Source organism: Oncorhynchus nerka, linkage group LG12, assembly GCF_034236695.1.
Source record: "Oncorhynchus nerka isolate Pitt River linkage group LG12, Oner_Uvic_2.0, whole genome shotgun sequence".
NCBI classification, from domain to species: domain Eukaryota; kingdom Metazoa; phylum Chordata; class Actinopteri; order Salmoniformes; family Salmonidae; genus Oncorhynchus; species Oncorhynchus nerka.
In genome coordinates this window covers 40,873,034-40,895,617 of record NC_088407.1, presented here as the reverse complement: position 1 = coordinate 40,895,617, position 22,584 = coordinate 40,873,034, and the positions used below count along the sequence as shown (strand labels likewise).

Below are 22,584 nucleotides of genomic sequence, written 5' to 3'. Positions count from 1 at the left end.
CCCGAAGCAAGCACCAGCTAGCCTCGAGCTAGGCCCATATACCAGCTAATTTTATACAATACCTCCATTGCCAATTAGCCTGGACCCTTTATTGTTGACATGGAGCCCCGCCGATCCATCACGACTGGACTGCCGACGTGATCCCCCGATGTGGTCTCAACAGGCTATTCTGTTACGATGTCGCTGAAGAACCAGCTACTAGCCCCGGCCCGCTAGCCTTTCTGAATGCTGTGTCCCCTGCATGCCTAGTGTAGTGTTGACAACCGAACAGCACCTTGACTCACCCATTGTTGCTCTTTTGACCCTATGATCACTCGGCTACACAGCTGATGCCCCCTGGACTGTTTCAATAACACGGTACCTCATTTTGTTTACCTGTCAGCCCTAGCCTCGAACTCAGGTCCTGCATGTACAGTTGAAGTCGAATGTTTACATACACCTTAGCCAAATACATTTAAACTCAGTTTTTCACAATTCCTGACATTCCCGGTCTTAGGTCAGTTAGAATCACCACTTTATTTTAAGAATGTGAACTGTCAGAATGATTTATTTCAGCTTTTATTCCCAGTGGGTCAGAAGTTTACATACACTCAATTAGTATTTGGTAGCATTGCCTTTAAATTGTTTAACTTGCGTCAAACATTTTGGGAAGCCTTCAACAAGCTTCCCACAATAAGTTGGTTGAATTTTGGCCCATTCCACCTGACAGAGCTGGTATAACTGAATCAGTTTTGTAGGCCTCCTTGCTCGCACATGCTTTTTCAGTTCTACCCGCAAATTTTCTATAGGATTGAGGTCAGGGCTTTGTGATGGCCACTCCAATACCTTGACTTTGTTGTCCTTATAGCTATTTTGCCACAAATTTGGAAGTATCCTTGGGGTCATTGTCAATTTGGAGGACCCATTTACAACCTAACTTTAACTTCCTGACTGATGTCTTGAAATGTTGCTTCAATATATCCACATAATGTTCTGTCCTCATGATGCCATCTATTTTGTGAAGTGCACCAGTCCCTCCTGCAGCAAAGCACCCCCACAACATGATGCTGCCACCCCCGTGCTTCACGGTTTGCAAGCCTCCCCAAACATAACGATAGTCATTATGGTCAAAGAGTTCTATTTTTGTTTCATCAGACCAGTGGACATTTCTCCAAAAAGTAAGATATTTGTCCCCATGTGCAATTGCAAACCGTAGTCTGGCTTTTTTATGGAGGTTGTGGAGCAGTGGCTTCTTCCTGGCTAAGGGGCCATTCAGGTTATGTTGATAAAGGACTCGTTTTACTGTGAATATATATAATTTTGTACCTGTTTCGTCTAGCGTCTTCACAAGGTCCTTTGCTGTTGTTCTGGGATTGATTTGCACTTTTCGCACAAAAGTTACGTTCATCTCTAGGAGACAGAACGCGTCTCCTTCCTGAGCGGTATGATGGCTGCGTCATCCCATGGTGTTTATACTAGTGTATTATTGTTTGTACAGATTAATGTGGTACCTTCAGGCGTTTGGAGGTCTACAATTGTTTTTCTGAGGTCTTGGCTGATTTATTTTGGTTTTCCCATGATGTCAAGCAAAGAGGCACTGAGATTGAAGGTAGGCCTTGAAATACATCCACAGGTACACCTCCAATTGACTCAAATGATTTCAATTAGCCTAACAGAAGCTTCTAAAGCCATGACATCATTGTCTGTAATTTCCAAGCTTTTAAAGGCACAGTCAATGTAAACTTCTGACCCACTGGAATTGTGATACAGTGAATTAGAAGTGAAATAATCTATCTGTAAACAATTGTGGGAAACATTTCTTGTGTCATGCACAAAGTAGATGTCCTAACCGACTTGCCAAAACTATAGTTTGTTAACAAGAAATTTGTGGAGTGGTTGGAAAAACTAGTTTTAATGACTCCAACCTAAGTGTAAACTTCCGACTTCAACTGAAGCTACCTCAACGGCCTTGTATCCATGCATATCGACTTGGTACTGGTACTCCCTGTTTATACAGTAGCAATGTTACTTTTACTCATTATTGCTATTCGTTATTCACTGTGTATTTATTCCTCATGTCACTTTCTATTTTGCATTTTTTTTTAAATCTATATTTTAACTCTGCATTGTTGAAAAAGGACCTGTAAAGTAAGCATTTCACTGTTTGTCTACACCTGTTGTTCACAATGAATGCGACAAATACACATTATATTTGAAAGAGAGACACGTGAATGTGTGTGTAAAAGAACACATGCTTAGATTTGAGAAATAAATTTCCAGGGGGGCGGGACGAGGGTGAAAACTCTTCATTCGCTACCTCGTTACAATTTAGAAAAAGGCTCAGTGCCCTTATCCTCGTAAGGTATAGTATTGATAGGTATTGAAAATAGGGGTGTCAATAACTTTGACCCCTACCTTTTTGAGAGAGAAAAATATTTATTGATAAATAAAATCTCTTCTGTATTGGTATAAAATTATTTCCCAAACAGTTTTGGAGCATACAATGTAGCTTAGTATTTGAAATATTTATTTTATAGTTATTTTTATCAAGGGTGTCAATAATTTCGGACCCCACTGTATATGCTTGCTGGTGACCTTCAACTAAACTTGCCGATGGATGGGTTTCCTGTGGAACAAGTTAAAAAATACCAAACTACTTGGCATCACTTTGAACGCAACACTATCCTGGTCTGAACATATAGATAACATTGTAATTAAAATGGGTGTGGGCATTGCTATAACAAGAAAACGTTCTGAATATGTAACATCGAGCACTCTGAATCAGTTGATCCAAGCTTTGGTTCAATCACACCTAGAGTACTGTCTAGTGTTCAATCTTATGGTCATCTGCAGCAAAAACTTGCTCAAAACAGGGATGCCAGATTAGCTCTTCATTGCTCCATCGGTATGGATGTCAACATAATGCACTAGCATCTCTCATGGCTTCCTGTTGAACACAAATTAGTATCCATATTTTTCTAGAAACCACTGTATTTGTCTGACCAATTCGTGTATATTAGCAATGAACATAATCACCAAAACAGACAGGCTAGTTTAGGACATCTGATAACCCCCAGACCAAGGACACATCTCCTCAAATCTACAGCGCCATCACGGAATGGAATTATTGCAAGGTATTACTGTACTGTTGGAGATAGAAACACAAGTATTTGGGTGCACCTGCTATAACATCTGCAAATCTATGTATGCGACAAAACTTTGATGTGATTTGTTTTTACCAAATCACATTTCTCAGGCAAAAAAGAAACCACCCACCTTCAGGAAAACAATAAAATAACATTTAATGTGATCGACCATATGACTGGATAGATACTAATCCCACTGAATGTTAAATGCATTACCTGTCAGGTATTTTAATTGTCTGTAATATCTACTTAGTAAAGGTTTGAAATGTCTTAATGTAAATGTAATTATTTGTAATCAAATCAAATTGTATTTGTCACATGCGCCGAATACAACAGGTGTAGTAGACCTTACTGTGAAATGCTTACTTACAAGCCCTTAACCAACAATGCAGTTAAACAAAAAGTGTTAAGAAAGTATTTACTAAATAAGCTAAAGTAAAAAGATATATAAAAAGTAAAACAATAAGTTACAAACAATGCAAAAAATACACACAAAATAGCACAGTTAGGAGCCCGTAAAGCGGCAGCCATCCCCTCCGGCGCCACTGGTGTCTGTCTTTTAAATTCTGTATTGGACCCCAGGAAGATTAGCTGATGTTATGGCATCAGCTAATGGGTATCCTAATTTAAATTCTAATTAAAATCCCACAATAAAACATTGCATCCCCCAGTAATACATCCCCCAACTCTACCATCCATTGTGTCAAATTAATGTATGCCTTTCCCATTCACTCACTCAAATATGTAGAGTAATAAAAGATTATCACATGGATTCATTAAGACTCTCCCCCCACGTCTTTTCCAGTTCTCTCTTGTTTTTAGTGTAAATGTTTGATTCCCTGAGGGGCTGGTACTGCAGTAGAGCACATCTGATGATTTCCCCTATGGCCATTTCCCCCAATGGGGAGCTCTTCTTCACTCAGTGTGATTGAACTCATTTGCACATATAAAGACTTCGACAGAACAGCGCACCGCCGCCGCTGCCTACAGAAGCCTAGAGTCTGAGAGCGCTCGACTGAGCCCTGCCGATCTGGCAAAGGAAAGGTGGGTACAGAAAGGCAGTTAAGTGGAAGTCTAAAAAGTGGAGGCTTTACAGGAGCAGTAAAAATAGAAATGCTAGACCATGGCAACTTGACTGGTACACTCAATATGGCCGCCTGTCCACCCATTACGGAAAGTTCACTTAAATTAGTGTAGGTTCTAGTAATTCTAATTCTATGCTCAGACCACAGCAATTTGACTGATACGCTCAATATGGCCACTGCTCCACCCATCACAGAATGTTGACTTGAATGGTAATGTCCGTTATAGTCTTTCTAATTTGATGGCACAGACAACACAGTATATAAGTAAATTGGGTCTGGGGATAGTGCAGTGATGATCTCACCTGAGGTCGAGGGTGGCCTGAGACTAGACATGCTAGCTCCAGGGTCTCTCCCTCCCGGATGGTGTAGACGCGCTCGGTGTAGCGCTCCTCCTCGATGTTGCATGCGTGGCCAGAGTGGATTATTCGGACTGTAGGAGGTGCTGTGGAGGAAGAAAAGGAGCATGTTCAATAGGGGTGTAACAGTACACGTATTCGTACCGAACTGTTCAGAACCGGGACCTCGGTTCGGTCTGCACTGTGTACCCAAATTAATACATAAAAAATATACAGTACCAGTCAAAAGTTTGGACACACCTACTCATTCAAGGGTTTTTCTTTATTTGTACTATTTTCTACATTGTAAAACAATAGTGAAGACATCAAAACTATGAAATAACACATATCATGTAGTAACCAAAAAAGTACTAAACAAATCTAAATATATGTTAGATTTTAGATTCTTCTAAGTAGCCACCCTTTGCCTTCATGACAGCTTTACACACTCTTGGCATTTGCTCAACCAGCTTCATGAGGAATGCTTTTCCAACAGTCTTGAATGAGTTCCCACATATTCTGAGCACTTGTTGGCTGCTTTTCCTTCACTTTGTGGTCGGGTGATTGTGGAGGCCAGGTCATCTGATGCAGCACTCCATCACTATCCTTCTTGGTATAGATACAAAATAAAAACACTAGGCCTATAGGCTATGCCTACGCTGTGTTGTATGCCTCATGAGTAAATTTCAGCTGAAATATATTTTCAGGTTATTCCATTAAAACAACTAGTTCAGGGCTCTCCAACCCTATTCCTGGAGAGCTACCCTCCTGTAGGTTTTCACACCAACCCCAGTCGTAACTAACCTGATTCAGCTTAACAACCAGTTTACTATTAGAATTAGGTGCGCTAGATTAGCGTTGAAGCAAAAACCTACAGGACGGTAGCTGTTCAGGAATGTATGTTGTAATAAAAATTCTAATCTTAATTGCCGCATTTTAAACTGTCCTTTTGTGAGGCGCAGCCAGGAACTAGTTCTGTACAATGACGAGTGGTGGGGTAGATAAACCAGAACGATTCTCCATCATCGTTTAAATCTCGCTTGGGAACATTTAGGATTCCCAGTAGATTATAACGGCGATGGAGTGTATGTCGCCACTACTCAACTAGTATAGACTACACTGTAAACTATAAGTCATTTTTGCCTCAAATACTTTGAGAAAGATTAATTAAAGGTAATATTACATATAAATTATAATTTGCTTAATCAGAGGTTAGTCAAGTAAACTTGACATTAATAAAAAAGTACAACTAATTTAAATGTTTTGATTATTAAATATTGATGGTGTTTTTTAAGTAAGTGTTCCATTTATTCGAAATTGGCTAGTTTATTTGATTTAAGATTAAGTAATTTATAGCTTAATTTAATACTGTGTGTATTACATAAAAAACACGTAGATTTAACTTAATATGATTTGATAATTTGCTATAACTTCAATAAATCAGTTCACTGTGATGCCGAACAATTCCACGTTAAGTTAATGTAAAAATATATTTATAATTTAACAAATAGATTGTTTTTTTTCCTCCCCAATTGTCACATCGCTGCAACTCCCCAACGAGCTCGGGAGAGGCGAAGGTTGAGTCATGCGTCCTAGAAAACATAACCCGCCAAACCGCGCTTCTTAACAGCCGCCTGCTTAACCGTAAACCAGCCGCACCAATGTGTTGGAGAAAACACCATTCAACTGACGACCGTGGTCAGCTTGCAGGCGCCTGGTCCGCCACAAGGAGTAACTAACTATAGCGCGATGAGCCAAGTAAAGCCCCCCCCCTACATAGTAGAATAATAGTGAAGACATCAAAACTATGAAATAACACATATGGAATCATGTAGTAACCAAAAAGTGTTAAAAACAAATCTAAATATATTTTAGATTTAAGATTCTTCAAAGTAGAAGAATCTTAAATCCACCCTTTGCCTTGATGACAGCCTTGCACACACTCTTGGCTTTCTCTCAACCAGCTTCATGAGGTAGTCACCTGGAATGCATTTCAAATAACAGATGTGCCTTGTTAAAAGTTCATCTGTGGCATTTCATTCCTTCTTAATGTATTTGAGCCAATCAGTTGTGAGGTGACAGAAGATTAAAAAAACATTTTTCAACCTTTATTTAACTAGGCAAGTCAGTTAAGAGCAAATTCTTATTTTCAATGATGGCCTAGGAACATTGTGTGTGTGGTTACAGTAGGCTAACATATGTCAATAGCTTTAGGAACAGCAGTAACATCAGGCAGGATTTAGTCTACCAACTGCCTAGCCAGTTGTAGCTCAATCTTGGGTGCAATAATCACGTTCCCGCACTGACTAACTGCGTGGATGCTCATTGATTTAACGTTACGTTAGCCAACATGCTACACTTGCAAAGTTGGCTGTCGGCCATATTAGCCACGACATACCGTTCTTTGCGCAGCTTCAAATGTCGAACAAAGTTCGAAGTTGCACCTCAGTCTGTCATTTTCTTCCCGCATGTTTTGCAAGTTGCAATCCGCTTTTTGTTGATACAGCGTAGTCTTTATATCCAAAAATAATAATATTGGGTATCATCTTTCCAAGGGCTCCATCTGAATTCACCTGCCGATGTTCCTCTGCATTGCCACGTGCAACTTTTTCTCAGCTGGCACAATTTGATTGGCTGCTGTCTGATTCAAACTGTAATTCGTTAAAAGAAGAGTTGATGTGCTGCACACTTTTTTTTATAGCATCATTTTTTATATTTGGGCTTGGGGAGGGTATCAAGTCAGTTCGAGTCAAAAGGCTCAAGTCCAAGTTAAGTCACAAGTTATTGATGTTCGTCAAATTCGAGTTTGCGTTAAAGTCAAAGTCCTCATATTCGTGACTCGAGTCCAAGTCATGTGACTTGAGTCCACACCTCTGGCACACACACACAAACACACACACAATACATAGACATGGATTTAGTACTGTAGATATGTGGTAGTGGTGGAGTAGGGGCCTGAGGGCACACAGCGTGTTGTGAAATCTGTGAATGTATTGAAATGTTTTTAAAATTGTATAAACTGCCTTAACTTTGCTGGACCCCAGGAAGAGTATCTTCTGCATTGGCAGCAGCTAATGGGGATCCATAATAAATACAAATATGGCACGATCGTCCTCCAGAAAGTAGTCCATCACAACTTTTTCCCACTGACCTTTGACGATAGCGCCTGATAAATTCAGAGCACCAATATTATCGAGTGCAGTAGCAACATATTTGCAGTTCTCCATAGCTAATATTTTATCTTAAAAAAAAACTGCAGTAGAAAGGATTATCTACGCATAACGAGCAGCTCATTTTATCGACACAAGATGCTACAGAGCAGACCAATCTGAAACTAATCTCTCGGCATTTCCAGCCCACTCATTTTCTCAGCCAATCATGGCTAGCGAAAAGGTTCCTGACTTTTTCTTTGGCTAAACCAACTAGGCTCGTAATTTAACAACTTTATTCATATTTACAGATGGAATAAAAGTTTGTTATTAAGGCACATGAAAGTTCACATGTTCAAGAAGGAATTTCTGCCCCAAAAATATTTTGTACATTCAAACGGCTCTTCGATGAAGTCGTGACTTGCGACATATGCCTAGTTTCCTGAATCAGGTAACAAATAAGCAAAGTGAAACGACAGTCGATCACTATTTTAAGACATGAAGGTCAGTCAATGTGGAAAATTGAGAACTTTGAACGTTTCTTCAAAGTGCAGTAGCAAAAATAAATCAAGCGCTATGATGAAATTGGCTCTCATGAGGACCGCCACAGGAAAGAGTTCTCTCTGCTGCAGAGGATAAGTTCATTAGAGTTCCCAGCCTCAGAAATTGCAGCCATAATAGATGCTTCGCAGAGTTCAAGTGACAGACACATCTCAACATCAACTGTTCAGAGGACACTGAAGGAATTAGGCCTTCATGGTCGAATTGCTGCAGAGAAGCCACTACTAAAAGGACACCAATAAGAAGAGGAGACTTGCCTGGGCCAAGAAACACGAGCAATGTACATTAGAAATCTGTCCTTTGGTCTGATGAGTACAAATTTGAGATTTTTGGTTCCAACTGCCGTGTCTTTGTGATACGCAGAGTAGGTGAACGGATGATCTTCGCGTGAGCGGTTCCCATGGTGAAGCATGGAGGAGGAGCTTGTGCATGGTCTGCCAGGCAATCACCTGACCTCAACTCAATTGAGATGGTTTGGGATGAGTTGGACCGCAGAGTAAAGAAGAAGAAGCCAACAAGTGCTCAGCATATGTGGGAACTCCTTCAAGCATTCCCCGTGAAGCTGGTTGAGAGAATGTCAAGAGTGTACAATGCTGTCATCAAGGCAAAGGGTGGCTACTTTGAAAAATCTCAAATGTAAATATATATTTTGATTTGTTTAACACTTTTTTGGTTACCACATGATTCCATATGTGTTATTTCATAGTTTTGATGTCTTCACTATATTGTTCTACATAGTAGAAAATAGTACAAATAAAGAACAACCTTTGAATGAGTAGGTGTGTCCAAACTTTTGACTGGTACTGTATACAAAAGTATGAGGCCTTCAAATTAGAAACACCCGTTGCTGACAGGTGTATAAAATGTTGCACACAGCCATGCAATCTCCAAAGGAAAACATGGGCAGTAGAATGGCCTTTCAACGTGGCACCGTCATAGGATGTCACCTTTCCAACAAGTCAGTTCGTAAAATGTCTGCCCTGCTAGAGCTGCCCTGGTCAACTGTAAGTGCTGTTATTGTGAAATGGAAACGCCTGGGAGCATCAACGGCTCACCAGAGAAGTGGTAGGCCATACAAGCTCACAGAATGGGAGGGCTGAGTTCTGAAGTGCGTAGTGCATACAAATTGTCTGTCTTCGTTTGCAACACTCACTACTTAGTTCCAAACTGCCTCTGGAAGCAACATCAAGCCTAAGATCACAATGCTCAATGCCAAGCGTTGGCTGGAGAGGTGAAAAGCTCACCGCCATTGGACTCGAGCAGTGGAAACGCGTTCTCTGGAGTGATGAATCACGCGTCACCATCTGGCAGTCCAACGATCTGGGTTTAGAGGATGCCAGGAGAATGCTACCTGCCCCAATGCATAGTACCAACTGTAAAGTTTGGTGGAGGAGGAATAATGGTCTGGGGATGTTTTTCATGGTTTGGGATAGGCCCCTTAGTTCCAGTGAAGGGAAATCTTAAAGCTACAGCATCCAATGACATTCTAGATGATTCTGTGCTTCCAACATTGTGGCAACAGCTTGGGGAAGGCCCTTCTTGTTTCAGCTTGACATTGCCCCCGTGCACAAAGCGAGATCCATAGAGAAATTGTTTGCCGAGATCGGTGTGGAAGCATTTCACTGGCCTGCACAGAGCCCTGAGCTACACCCCATTGAACACCTTTGGGATGAATTGGAACACCGACTGTGAGCGAGGCCTATTCGCCCAACATCAGTGCCCGACCTCACAGCTCTTGTGGCTGAATGGAAGCAAGTCCCCACAGCAATGTTCCAACATCTAGTGGAAAGCCTTCTCAGAAGAATGGAGGCTGTTACAGCAGCAAAAGGGGGGACCAACTCCATATTATTGCTCATGATTTTGGAATGAGATGTTCGACAAGCAGGTGTTCAAATACTTATGGTAATATAGTGTATATTTCTCCCCTGCAGGGATGTGTAAGGCTATACATCTAGTGGGGCTGCTGTGGTATAATGCTGTGCTGTTGATTGGAGGGCATTGAGGGAGGCCATGCAGGCCCTCCTGGGAGTAAAGGTGGTCTTGGGAAATGCTGGTTGAGGCACATCAGATGGGTGGTATCAGCCTGGTGGTTGCATGCGAGAGACAGCAGAAACAGGGACACACTACATAGTTTTTAACAGCAGGGCTTGCAGGTCCAGGGCCAATTTAAAATTAACGTTAAACGGGGTTGATGGCACTATTGTTTTAATGAGACCACACACCAGCTGACAAATCATCTCTGGAGGCAACAAGATGAGAAGGAAGCCACATTCATTTCATTTTAGGGGAAATGCAATTGCACGAATAATGAGGATGATGGATGGCCCTGATCAGCCCTATGTTGTGGAAAGGGGTCTAATAAGTCTAATTCAGTCTCAGCCTCTCACCCAAATCTCCTCTCCTGCCTTCCCCCTCTCAGTCAGTGTGTCTCAGCTGGCTGTGCTACAGATGCTAGGCCAGGGCAGGGTCAGGCCGGGCAGAGGTCCTGCCAGATTGAACACTGGCCCACCCAATCAGGATGGCTTAAAATATATTTTTTAAATAAAAAATGTAATCAATTAATCAATTAAATCTGTCGATGTGCCATTGAGCAAGGCACGTAACCCTAATTTGCTCCAGGGGTGCTACACTACTATGGTTGACCTTGTGAAACACTGCAAATTGTTTTGACCCACTGCAAATCATTGCTGATGCAAACTAGCGCAAGCTAGTCACAAGTTAAGGCAAAACAAAGATCACTCGTGCTTTTTCAAAAAGCCACAGATGGAGGATGAAGACAACACCTGCTCCACTACCTCCAGAGGCCGAGCCCAATCTGTCACTGACTCGTCGTCAGCCTATGAAAAGGTTAGCATGGATACTGCTTAGCTTCCACAGCCAAGCTAACTCACCATCACCAAGCCCCGCATCATCACAGTGAGCATGTCATCACGAGTCCACCTGCGGATTTGTCTACAGTTGATGAACCACCTGTACAACCAAAAATGTGAGTGTTCCCAACTACAGTGATCAATGGAAAATCGCTGTGTTTCTCATGGAAGGGTATGGACAGTTTTTTTGGCTGGAATACAGTTTGACAAGGGATGCTGTTTTCTGTAAAATGTGTACACACAAATGTGGCCTGAGGCCACTATGGAAGGCTCATTTGTTAGAGATAGATAAAAGGATTGGAAGCTTCTTCACGAGACATGCTTCAACGACCAGGCTAGCAAACCACACTCCTTTGCACTGGACAAAGGGGCAAGGTTTGAGTAGAGACCATGAACCTGAGTATAAGCGAAGGTTTGAGTAGATGGCTGAATCTAGTAACCATGCCACGTGGTTAAACTCTTAGACTATCGATACCGACAGAATAAGAACAAGTCCTTGATATTAATTACTAGTCTGCAGCTAGGAATTCGGTATCATTGAACGCGAAGACCGACAACCACCAAAACATCTATCCTATAACGACATGAATGAATGTCACTCTGAACTATACATTCTAACCACGACAGAGAGAGAGAGAGAGAGAGAGAGGGCGGACAGACTCTCCAACAGAAACAAAACTTTTCAACACTTTTAAAACTTTTCAACAGAGATCCCGACGACACACTGAGCGTAAATATATATATTGATTGCAATTGCTCCCGAATGAGTGAGCGTTCAGCAGAGTGTTTACAGACATATTCACCTCTCTCCCTATCCCAGTCTGTTGTCCCCACTTACTTCAAGATGTATACCATTGTTCCTGTACCCAAGAAAGCAAAGGTAACTGAACTAAATGACTAATCGCCCTATAGCACTCACTTCTGTCATCAGGAAGTGCTTTGAGAGGCTAGTTAAGGATCATATCACCTCTACCTTACTTGACACCCTAGACCCCCTTCAATTTTTTTACCGCCCCAATAGATTGACAGATGATGCAATCGCCATTGAACTGCACACTGCTCTATCCCACCTGGACAAGAGGAATACCTATGTAAGAATGCTGTTCATTGACTATAGCTCAGACTTCATCACCATAGTACACTCCATTCTCGGGGCCCTGGGTCTGAACCCCGCCCTGTGCAACTGGGTCCTGGACTTCCTGACGGGCCACCCCCAGGTGGTGAGGGTAGGAAACAACCACTCCACTTCACTGATCCTCAACATAGGGGCCCCACAAGGGAGTGTGCTCAGCCCTCTCCTATATTCCCTGTTCCCCCATGACTGCGTGGCCACACACGCCTCCAACTCAAACATAGTAGGCCTGATTACCAACAATGACGAGACAGCCTACTGGGAGGAGGTGAGTGGCCCTGGCGGAGTGGTGCCAGGAAAATAACCTCTCCCTTAACGTCAACAAAACGAAGGAGCTGATCGTGGACATGAGCAAAAAGCAGGGGGAGCACACCCCTAACCACATTGACGGGACCGCAGTAGAGAAGGTGGAAAGCTTCAAGTTCCACGGCGTACACATCACTGACGACCTGAAATGGTCCACCCACACAGACAGTGTGGTGAAGAAGGCGCAACACTTTTACAGATGCACAATTGAGAGCATCCTGTCGGGCTGTATCACCGCCTGGAATGGCAACTGCTAAATATGTGTATGTGACCAATAAAATTTGATTTGATGATTTGATTTGTTAAATAAGGCAATGTGATTGCACACATTTCAACTTAAATATGATGGGCAGTGTTGTCATGGAGGTTATGGAGGTTATACACAGGTCTTTCAGTGGGCATTTCGTATTCTCACTTTTTAATCCCCACTGATGCATATCAAAGTAATGTAGTGTAATTGCCATATCAATTATGTAGTACAATAGCAAAATCGTGCAAGTAGCCTACACAAAAACAAATCACGTGAAATATTTGGCAATATGGGCTTGAAAAGTGTTTGTGTGAAACCATAGCATACTGTAGTATGCATACTATTCAGCACCACATGGGTAGGTAATTACAAAGATTTCAGCACCAGACAGCTCTGCACTCCACTCTGTTCTCTGACTTCTGATATTCGCATTCACAACGAAAATTCTGCATTTATTCCCATGTCTCATGAATTCTACAGTTTAGCCTAGTCTCTTTATTTTGCTTCTCGATAGAATAACTTTAGGGACAGGCTATAAATGTAATAGCCTCACAGAAATTATGTGGCAAAGACTACAACCTAGAAAAGTTATACAAGAATAGTAATATTAGGGTATAAATATGTGGAAAGGAATTGAATGTAGCCTAGGCCTTTTTTTGTAACCCATAAATCGCACAATACGGCGATGAATCAGCAGTGACTAGAATCTAAGCCTTCAGTTCCTGTGAAGTGTAGAACCTCCTTGAGTATCCCGTTTTAATGTAACGCACCACCACATAAGTATGTTCCTTTTCTTACCGCCGTGTTTATCTGGCTCCTTAGCCTAACATATCAGCCATAAGGGCTAGGCCTATTATTTCATTATTGATATCATGGTGAATGTATTTCACATTGCCATGATTGTGGGCCATTCAGAGTAGCCTAAATCGGTTTCTCATATACTTTTTCACACAGGATGCCTTTTATTCACCAGGCAGGCCATTTGGGATATACCCACTTCTCCATGCACCACTGATATCTGGGTATTTATGTATTTTTGCTGGAAAATGTTGACCCAGTCAATTTCTGCCTACACCTCTGCTGTGCTGTCAGTGTCACTCCTGTCCTATTTCTCCGGTGATATTTCTTGGCATCTGACCTGGATGGTACCCGGATGGTACACTTCGAGTACACTGTACCCTTCAATCATTCATGTATATGATTTATTTGATATAAACTAGGTAACTGAGGAACTGCCCATACTGTGATTCCATGGTCCATTTCATGTAGGCCTATAAATTGCTTACAAAGTGTCCCCAGATAAATTGGACATGTGCCTACTTAAGTACTTAGTTACCTTTGAGTGCTGCAGGCAATGGCATGAAAAACCAATAAGATATATCAAAATATATTTGGACAAATCAACTCTACAAGGGTGATAAATACATGTAAAAAATAATTTGGATTTACCATTGAGCTATAAACTAACACTTTAATGTATGTATGTAGTTAAATATTTTGGGGTTCTTATGTAGGCCTACCCTTTAATTTAAACATTTTGCGCTGAGCGAAGACGGGCGTATAGGCCAATGACCGTTGTTGTTTGATCCTCCCGCTCCTTTCTTCTTTGTGCTGCAACAGTGCTACCACGGGCTATTCATACACATTCACAGCATCGTTTAGTAGGCGGGCTATGCAAAAACAAACAGGGTGCCGGTACAAGGTTTTGACAACTTTGTCTGGAGGAAAACTGAATTTGTATGCAGAACCATTTCAATAATTTGTTCGCTTTATACAACTTTTTATAGTCTGGTTGGTTCGAGCCCTGAATGCTGATTGTCTGAAAGCCATGGTATATGAGACAATATACAACAGGTATGACAAAACATGTAGTTTTACTGTTCTAATTACGTTGGTAACCAGTTTATAATAGCAATAAGGCACCTCGGGGGTTTGTGGTATACAGCCAAAATACCACGACTGGCCATGCAGCCAGCTTCAACAACTAGCTAGCTTAGCATGGCAAGTTAGCTAGCATGATATTGTAGCTATGATGGGTAGCTAGCATCACTAGCTCGTTAGCTAGCTAGCTTGCTTGCCTGCCACAAGTTCAAGAGTAATTTTAGTAGGCTCTGTACCAGGTTATTACCCACGGGGCAAAAACTGCTTGAATCAACATTGTTTCCACGTCATTTCAACAAAACAATTATATGTGATGATTTTGAATCAATGTGGAAAACTGATTTGATTTGCAAAAAAAGTAATTAACATAAGGGAATGTACTTTTTTCACCCAAATTTTTACCTAAATCGAATATCATGGTGCCATTTTTAGTTGATTTCATGTTGAATTCACGTTAGTTGACAACTCAACCAAATGTAAATAAAAAATAGAGGTTGAACTGATGTCTGTGCCCAGTGGGTAGTTAATGTTTGTAACATTAACATAACATTAAAAGGGGTACTTGTCACGAATCTCGCCGTTCGGGCGGCGCTCGGCGGTTGTCGTCGCCGGCCTATTAGCTGCCATCGATTCCCTTTCCGTTTGTTTCTGTTTATTGGGTTTAATTGGAATAAAATATCCACGTACGGAATTACCTGCTCTCTGCGCTTGACTCCTCCACTCACCATTCCTAGAAGTCGTAACAGAAGCCCGCACCTTTGAATGGAGTCAGCAGGAGCAGCGACCACCCTTCTCCCAACTATGGAAGAGCACGTCCATCATCATACAGCTGTCCTCCATCGGATCGATTCAGCGATGGACCAGATGATGGAGAGGATGGAGCGATGGGAGAGGAGTGGTCTACCAACGTCTACCCCAGCTCCCCCACAGAAGACGCCACCTACTCCACCTATGTCGTCCTCTGGGTCCACATTGCGTCTCTCCCCCCCGAGGGAGTATGATGGAGCGGCGGCTGGGTGCCAGGGATTTTTGCTCCAGCTCCAGCTCTACCTGGCTACCGTGCGACCGGCTACCTCGGGTGAGGAGAGTGTGAGCCTCCTCGTCTCCTGTTTGACGGGTAGGGCCCTGGACTGGGCCAACGCTGTCTAGAACAGCCCAGACTCGGCTCGGGACCACTACCCGGAGTTCACCCGCCGTTTTCGAGCTGTGTTCGACCACCCACCAGAGGGCAAAGCGGCGGGTGAGAGACTGTTCCACCTCAGACAGGAGACGAGGAGTGCGCAGGACTTCGCGTTGGAGTTCAGGACCCTGGCTGCTGGTGCTGGGTGGAATGACAGGGCCCTGATGGACCATTACCGTTGCAGTCTCCGGGATGTCGTTCGCCGGGAGCTAGCTTGTCGGGACACAACTGTCTCTCTTGATGAACTGATAGACATGTCGATTCGACTGGACAACCTGCTTGCTGCCCGCGGGTCCTGTCAATTCCACCTTCCAGCCCTCCCGCTCCAACTCCGATGGAGTTGGGAGGAGCTGCATCTAGGGAGACCGGAAGAGGAGGCTCCTCCTGCGCCTATTGTGGACGGAGAGAACACACTTCGGACCGGTGCTGGAGGAGTCCCTCTGGGAGTCGAGCTGGCCGGCGGAACACTTCTCGGCCACCCCAGGTGAGTACCAGAGCTCCCTGTTGGTCACATGTTTTTGTTTATTTTTTTCCCTGCGTTTTTTCCCTCTCTTCAGCATAAGGCGCTAGTCGATTCAGGCGCAGCTGGGAGTTTTATGGATCGCGGACTCGCCCGTAAATTGGGTATTCCGTTAGTACAGATAGACCCACCTGTCCCCGTGCACTCCTTAGATAGCCGATCGTTAGGGTCAGGGCTGGTCAGGGAGGCCACGATTCCGCTGGACATGGTAATGCAGGGGGATCATAGGGAGAAGATCAGTTTCTACCTTATTGATTCACCTGTGTTTCCAGTGGTGTTGGGGGTTCCCTGGCTGGCTATTCACAATCCCCTCATTTGCTGGAAACAGGGGGCTCTTCAGGGGTGGTCAGACAAGTGTTCGGGTAGGTGTATAGGTGATAGAGGAAATTATGGTTGAAATGATTAATTATGTATACATTATTGATTAGAACCATTTATTCTAATACTATTATGTTATGATATGAAATGTATGGGCTCTTGGTTAAGCTGTTACTGAAAATGTAAGGAAAACAAATTAATTGTCTGTACCTTGCTGTTTTAATTAAGGGGGAGAGATGCTATAGCTTTTCAGACAGATAAGAAATGTTTGGGTTGTGTTCCATTAGTGGGGAAAAGTATATCTTTTAGACAGTTTGGAATGTAGTTTTATGAGGGGAGTAGAAGAAGAGTTCCAGACCTAAAAACAATGGGCTCTTGTGAGAATCGGAGAGAGGGTGGGAAACTGATGATGTCATTTTCAGTTTATAACCTATGGAAATATGTGTATGCGTTTAGTACTCTCTGGGATTAAACGCTCTTACCTGGCTTTTAAGACTGGTCTCGATCTACTTCATGCATAATAAATGAACTTACACCTCATTAATGAATTAGGAACGAGTGCGAATTTGGTTTTGGTTACAAAATACATAGGAATCTAGAATTCCTCTATCAATAGGAGTTTCTATCGGTGCCACGACGGTGGAGAGTCCAGACCAGGTTTCCACCGTGCGCATTCCCCCAGAATATGCCGATTTGTCTATCGCTTTTAGTAAGAAAAAAGCGACCAAATTACCACCCCATCGACGGTGGGATTGCGTGATAAACCTCCAGGAGAACGCTGCACTTCCTCGGAGTCACGATTGTCACAGGAGGAGACATTGGCTATGGAGACATATGTCACGGAAGCTCTGAGACAGGGGTACATTCGGCCCTCCATGTCCACCCGTCTCCTCGAGTTTCTTTTCTGTGAGGAAAAAGGAGGGAGGTCTGCGTCCGTGCATTGATTATCGAGGTCTCAATTCGATCACAGTGGGATTTAGTTATCCGCTACCTCTCATCGCTACGGTGGTGGAATCATTCCAGGGAACGCATTTCTTCACAAAACTGGACCTCAGGAGCGCGTATAATCTGGTGCGTATTCGGGAGGAGACGAGTGGAAAACAGCGTTTAGTACCACATCAGGCCACTATGAGTACCTCGTCATGCCGTATGGGTTGAAAAATGCTCCAGCCGTCTACCAATCCTTTGTACATGAGATTCTCAGGGACTTGCACGGGCAGGGTGTGGTAGTCTATATTGATGACATCTTGATTTATTCTGCCACACGCGCCGCGCATGTCTCCCTGGTGCGCAAGGTTCTTGGGCGACTGCTGGAGCATGACCTATACGTCAAGGCTGAGAAATGTGTGTTCTCCAAACAAGCTGTTTCCTTCCTGGGTTATCGCATTTCCAGCTCGGGGGTGGTGATGGAGTGTGATCGCGTTAACGCCGTGCGTAATTGGCCGACTCCGACCACGGTAAAGGAGGTGCAGCGGTTTTAAGGGTTTGCCAATTACTACCGGAGATTTATCTGGGGTTTTGGCCAGGTAGCGGCGCCCATTACCTCACTGCTGAAGGGGGGGCCGGTGCGTCTGCGGTGGTCGGCAGAGGCTGATGGAGCAGTTGAAGGCGCTGTTCACTGAAGCTCCCGTGTTGGCGCATCCGGACCCTTCGTTAGCATTCATAGTGGAGGTGGATGCGTCCGAGGCTGGGGTTGGAGCCGTGCTGTCTCAGCGCTCGGGCACGCCACCGAAGCTCCGTCCCTGCGCTTTCTTTTCTAAGAAGCTGAGTCCGGCGGACGGAACTATGATGTGGGGGACCGGGAGTTCCTAGCTATGGTAAAGGCCCTGAAGGTGTGGAGACACTGGCTAGAGGGGACTAAACACCATTTCCTCATCTGGACTGACCACCACAATCTGAAGTATATTCAAGCAGCGAGGAGACTGAATCCGCGTCAGGCTAGGTGAGCCATGTTCTTTGCACGCTTTAGATTTACGATCTCTTATAGACCAGGATCTCTTATAGACCACCTTAACACTAAGGCAGACGCGCTGTCCCGTCTCTATGACACCGAGGACCGGTCCATCGAACCCACTCCCATCTTTCCAGCCTCTCGGCTGGTGGCCCCGATGGTATGGGAGGTGGACGCGGACATCGAGCGGGCGTTGAGGGTTGAACCTGTGCCTACACAGTGTCCGACCGGTCGTAGGTGCCGCTTGGTGTACGTGATAAATTGATTTGGTGGGCTCACACACTACCGTCTTCGGGTCATCCGGGGATTGATAGGACAGTGCGGGGTCTTAGGGGGAAATACTGGTGGCCCACCTTAGCTAAGGATGTGAAGCTCTATGTCTCTTCCTGTTCGGTATGCGCTCAGAGTAAGGCTCCTAGGCATCTGCCTAGAGGGAAGTTACAACCCCTCCCGGTTCCACAACGGCCAGGGTCCCATCTCTGGGTAGATTTCCTTACGTATCTTCCCCCATCTCAGTGGAACACTACCGTTCTGGTCGTTGTGGATCGGTTCTCTAAGTCCTGCCGTCTCCTCCCATTGCCTGGTCTCCCTACGGCCCTACAGACTGCAGAGGCTCTATTTACCCACGTCTTCCGGCACTACGGAGTTCCAGAGGAAATCGTATCTGATCGGGGTCCCCAGTTCACGTCCCGGGTTTGGAAGGCGTTTATGGAGCGTCTGGGGGTCTCGGTCAGCCTTACCTCTGGTCATCACCCCGAAAGTAATGGGCAGGTGGAGAGAGTAAACCAGGAAGTGGGTAGGTTTCTGAGGTCGTATTGCCAGGACCGGCCAGGAGAATGGACGAGGTACGTCCCGTGGGCAGAGTTGGCCCAGAACTCACTTCGTCATTCATCCACAAATATGTCGCTATTCGAAATGCGTACTGGGCTACCAGCCGGTCCTGGCTCCGTGGCATCAGAGTCAGACCGAAGCTCCTGCGGTGGAGGAGTGGGTAGAGCGCTCTAGAGAGACCTGGCGAGCAGTCCAGGATTCTCTCAGGCAGGCCAGTGAACGGCAGAAGAGAAACGCTGACCGCCACCACAGTGAGGACCCGGTGTTCGCACCAGGGGACAGGGTCTGGCTCTCGACCCGAAACCTGCCCCTCCGCCTGCCCTGCCGGAAGCTGGGGCGGCAGTGTGTGGGGCCATTTAAAGTCCTGAAGAGGATAAACGAGGTGTGTTATAGATTGCAACTCCCCTCTTACTATCGCATTAACCCCTCGTTTCATGTGTCTCTCCTCAGGCCGGTGGTAGCTGGTCCCCTAGAGGACGGTGAGGTACCGGAGGTCCCTCCACCCCCCTGGACATCGAGGGGTCCCCGGCGTACACAGTACGAGCTATTCTGGACTCGAGACGCCGGTTGAGGGGCCTGCAGTACCTCGTGGACTGGGAGGGGTACGGTCCGGAGGAGAGGTGCTGGGTACCGGGGAGGGACATTTTAGATCCTTCCCTCTTGAGGGATTTCCACCGCCTCCACCCGGATCGCCCCGCGCCTCGTCCTCCGGGTCGTCCTCGAGGCCGGGGTCGGCGTGCTGTGGGAGCCGCGCGTAAGGGGGGGGGGGGGGGTACTGTCACGAATCTCGCCGAAGATGGTGCCTCTTCCTGTTCGAGCGGCGCTCAGCGGTCGTCGTCGCCGGCCTATTAGCTGCCATCGATTCCCTTTCCGTTTGTTTCTGTTTATTGGGTTTAATTGGGTACACCTGCTTTGAGTTAGTGTTTGTTTGTAGGCTATTTAAGGGCACTAGGCCCGCTGGGTATTTGTGCGGGCTTGTTCTCTGTTATTGGTTTTGGTGTATTAGTGTGATCTATATTTTTCCGGACAGTTTTAGTCCTTTGTATTTTGGACGGGTTGTTTCATGCGCCCTTGTGTTTTGCATGTCTGTGTCTCCACTGTCTTTGGAATATAATATCCACGTACGGAATTACCTGCTCTCTGCGCTTGACTCCTCCACTCACCATTCCTCGAAGTCGTAACACTACTACCTAGCTAACTTTACCCATATTCTCTCTAACAGAGTTTGCTGCAACGAAGCAACATTACACCAGGCATGTTTTGAGAAATGTAAGCTAAGCTGACCAGCTAGCTAGCTATTTTTAGATACTGTGATTTGTTTGGCCTAAAAAACAACGGAGGAAAATGATTAACATTGAAGGAAAATTCCACAGTTTTTGACAAGTGGTTCCTCAATAACTCAGAGTTAGCTAGCTAATTCCTCAAAACAGTTAGCTACAGTATTTGAATGTTCTGTATTTGAAGTGAATTGTTTTTAAAACAATGCACAAACAAAAATGAACAGTTGCACCTCAAATGTTGAATAGTAGCTCAGCTCGGGGATTTTGAACTTGCAACCTTCCGGTTACTAGTCCAACTCTCTAACCACTAGACTACCCTGCCGCCCCAATGAGTTACCTCTGGTTCGTTCAGCCATTCCTACGGGGAAAATGAATGGGGAAATAATTATTTTGACAGAGAGGAAGCAGAGAGGAAGTGGGTCTACAACAGAAGCCATTTGGAAAGTCTGTATAATAATATTTTTGTTGTAATAACTTCAAAATGACTCTCAGACTCTCTGGATTGGGCCTTTAGCTTGAAAATGTTCCTGAAATGTTTTCCTTCTTTTGCAGACAAACATTAATTTAATATCTCCAATTCACAGAGTCGCCCCGACCATGCTATGGAAGTGTAAACTCTGCTATTTCTCCTGCCACTGATTAGGCAATATTCTCAACCATTACCGATTAAAGCCAGACTCCGTCAGTACATTTTTTTATATTAAACAAAAACAGAACATTTGATATATCTCGATAGATATGGATAGAGGAAAGCTTAATTTTCCATTTGTGTCAAGTGATAAAAACAAAGTTCAGCAGCTTTGTTATCAAATTGCAAGTCAGATTTCTCCAGGTAATTCTGATACATCGCCTATGTTGATCATTTTATTGTGCACATTCTAGGCCTATCTGTTCCTCTGATCCCTCAATGACTACAGCAATACATCAACAATACAAACAGACCTATCTATATCGCTCTTATTATAAACAATACTAATTATAAATGAGAGTTGAGTGATACAGAATAATAAAAGTGGAATTTAGCCGACAAATGTGTGCGCTAACGGTTCATATTGGCTACTGGCTGTAAGTCCTTAGCCTAAGTGTCTGTCTGTGTAGTATTGGTATTGTACAGTGTTGTGTGTGTTTCTATGTTACAGTTTTGTGCAGATTATCACTTTATCACAAACCAGAAACTCCGACAATTCATGTTAGAACAACACACAGACCGCTTGCTAGCCATATCCAGGGATACATTGCTAAAGATAGAGATTTCAGCACGAAGGTCCACTAGCCTACCTGCACCTTTCAGACTCCGCGACTCCACTCCGTGACTCCATTTGTACACAAAACAGTTTGAACAAACTTAGTTCTCTCTGTCTGTTGTAACAATAGGCTATTACAAACATAAGTACGACACAATCAGGCAGTCTAGCAATTTCATGTTCAATTTAGGCAAGCTGTATGAAGCCTATGCAGCATATCAAACAAGAAATAAATTGAAAACATTGGTTAAACATGAGGCAGACTGCTGGCTATATAGCAGCATAAATATAAAGATTAAAATCATCACACAAAACGCTAATTGTTTTTGCCCCAAAGCAATGTGTAGACTGCGTCTTGCTTGTGCTATTGCAATATCCGTTACAACAGACAGAGAAGGTTAGCCTTCATATATACATTTTTGGAATGTTCATTCAAATCGCTCCAGGGTTTTTATTTAAAAACATGCATGTTTTGAACAATTCAGAGTCATCCTCTTGGAGTAAAGATGGTAGATATCTTGAAGACAGCTATTCAATCTGTGTTCACATGTGGTAGTTACAATGAA

At 44.1% G+C, this 22,584-nt stretch overlaps 1 protein-coding gene across 1 annotated transcript in view; it reads right to left on the bottom strand.

Annotated features, from left to right (window-relative positions):
* The window catches only part of LOC115138232 (MAM domain-containing glycosylphosphatidylinositol anchor protein 2-like), a 223,038-nt gene that overhangs the window by 146,286 nt on the left and 54,168 nt on the right, over positions 1–22,584 (bottom strand). Inside the window, exon 2 of the mRNA XM_029674883.2 lies at positions 4,513–4,652. Within this exon, the coding sequence (XP_029530743.1) occupies positions 4,513–4,652 (140 nt within the window). The remainder of the gene's footprint in view (positions 1–4,512; positions 4,653–22,584) is intronic.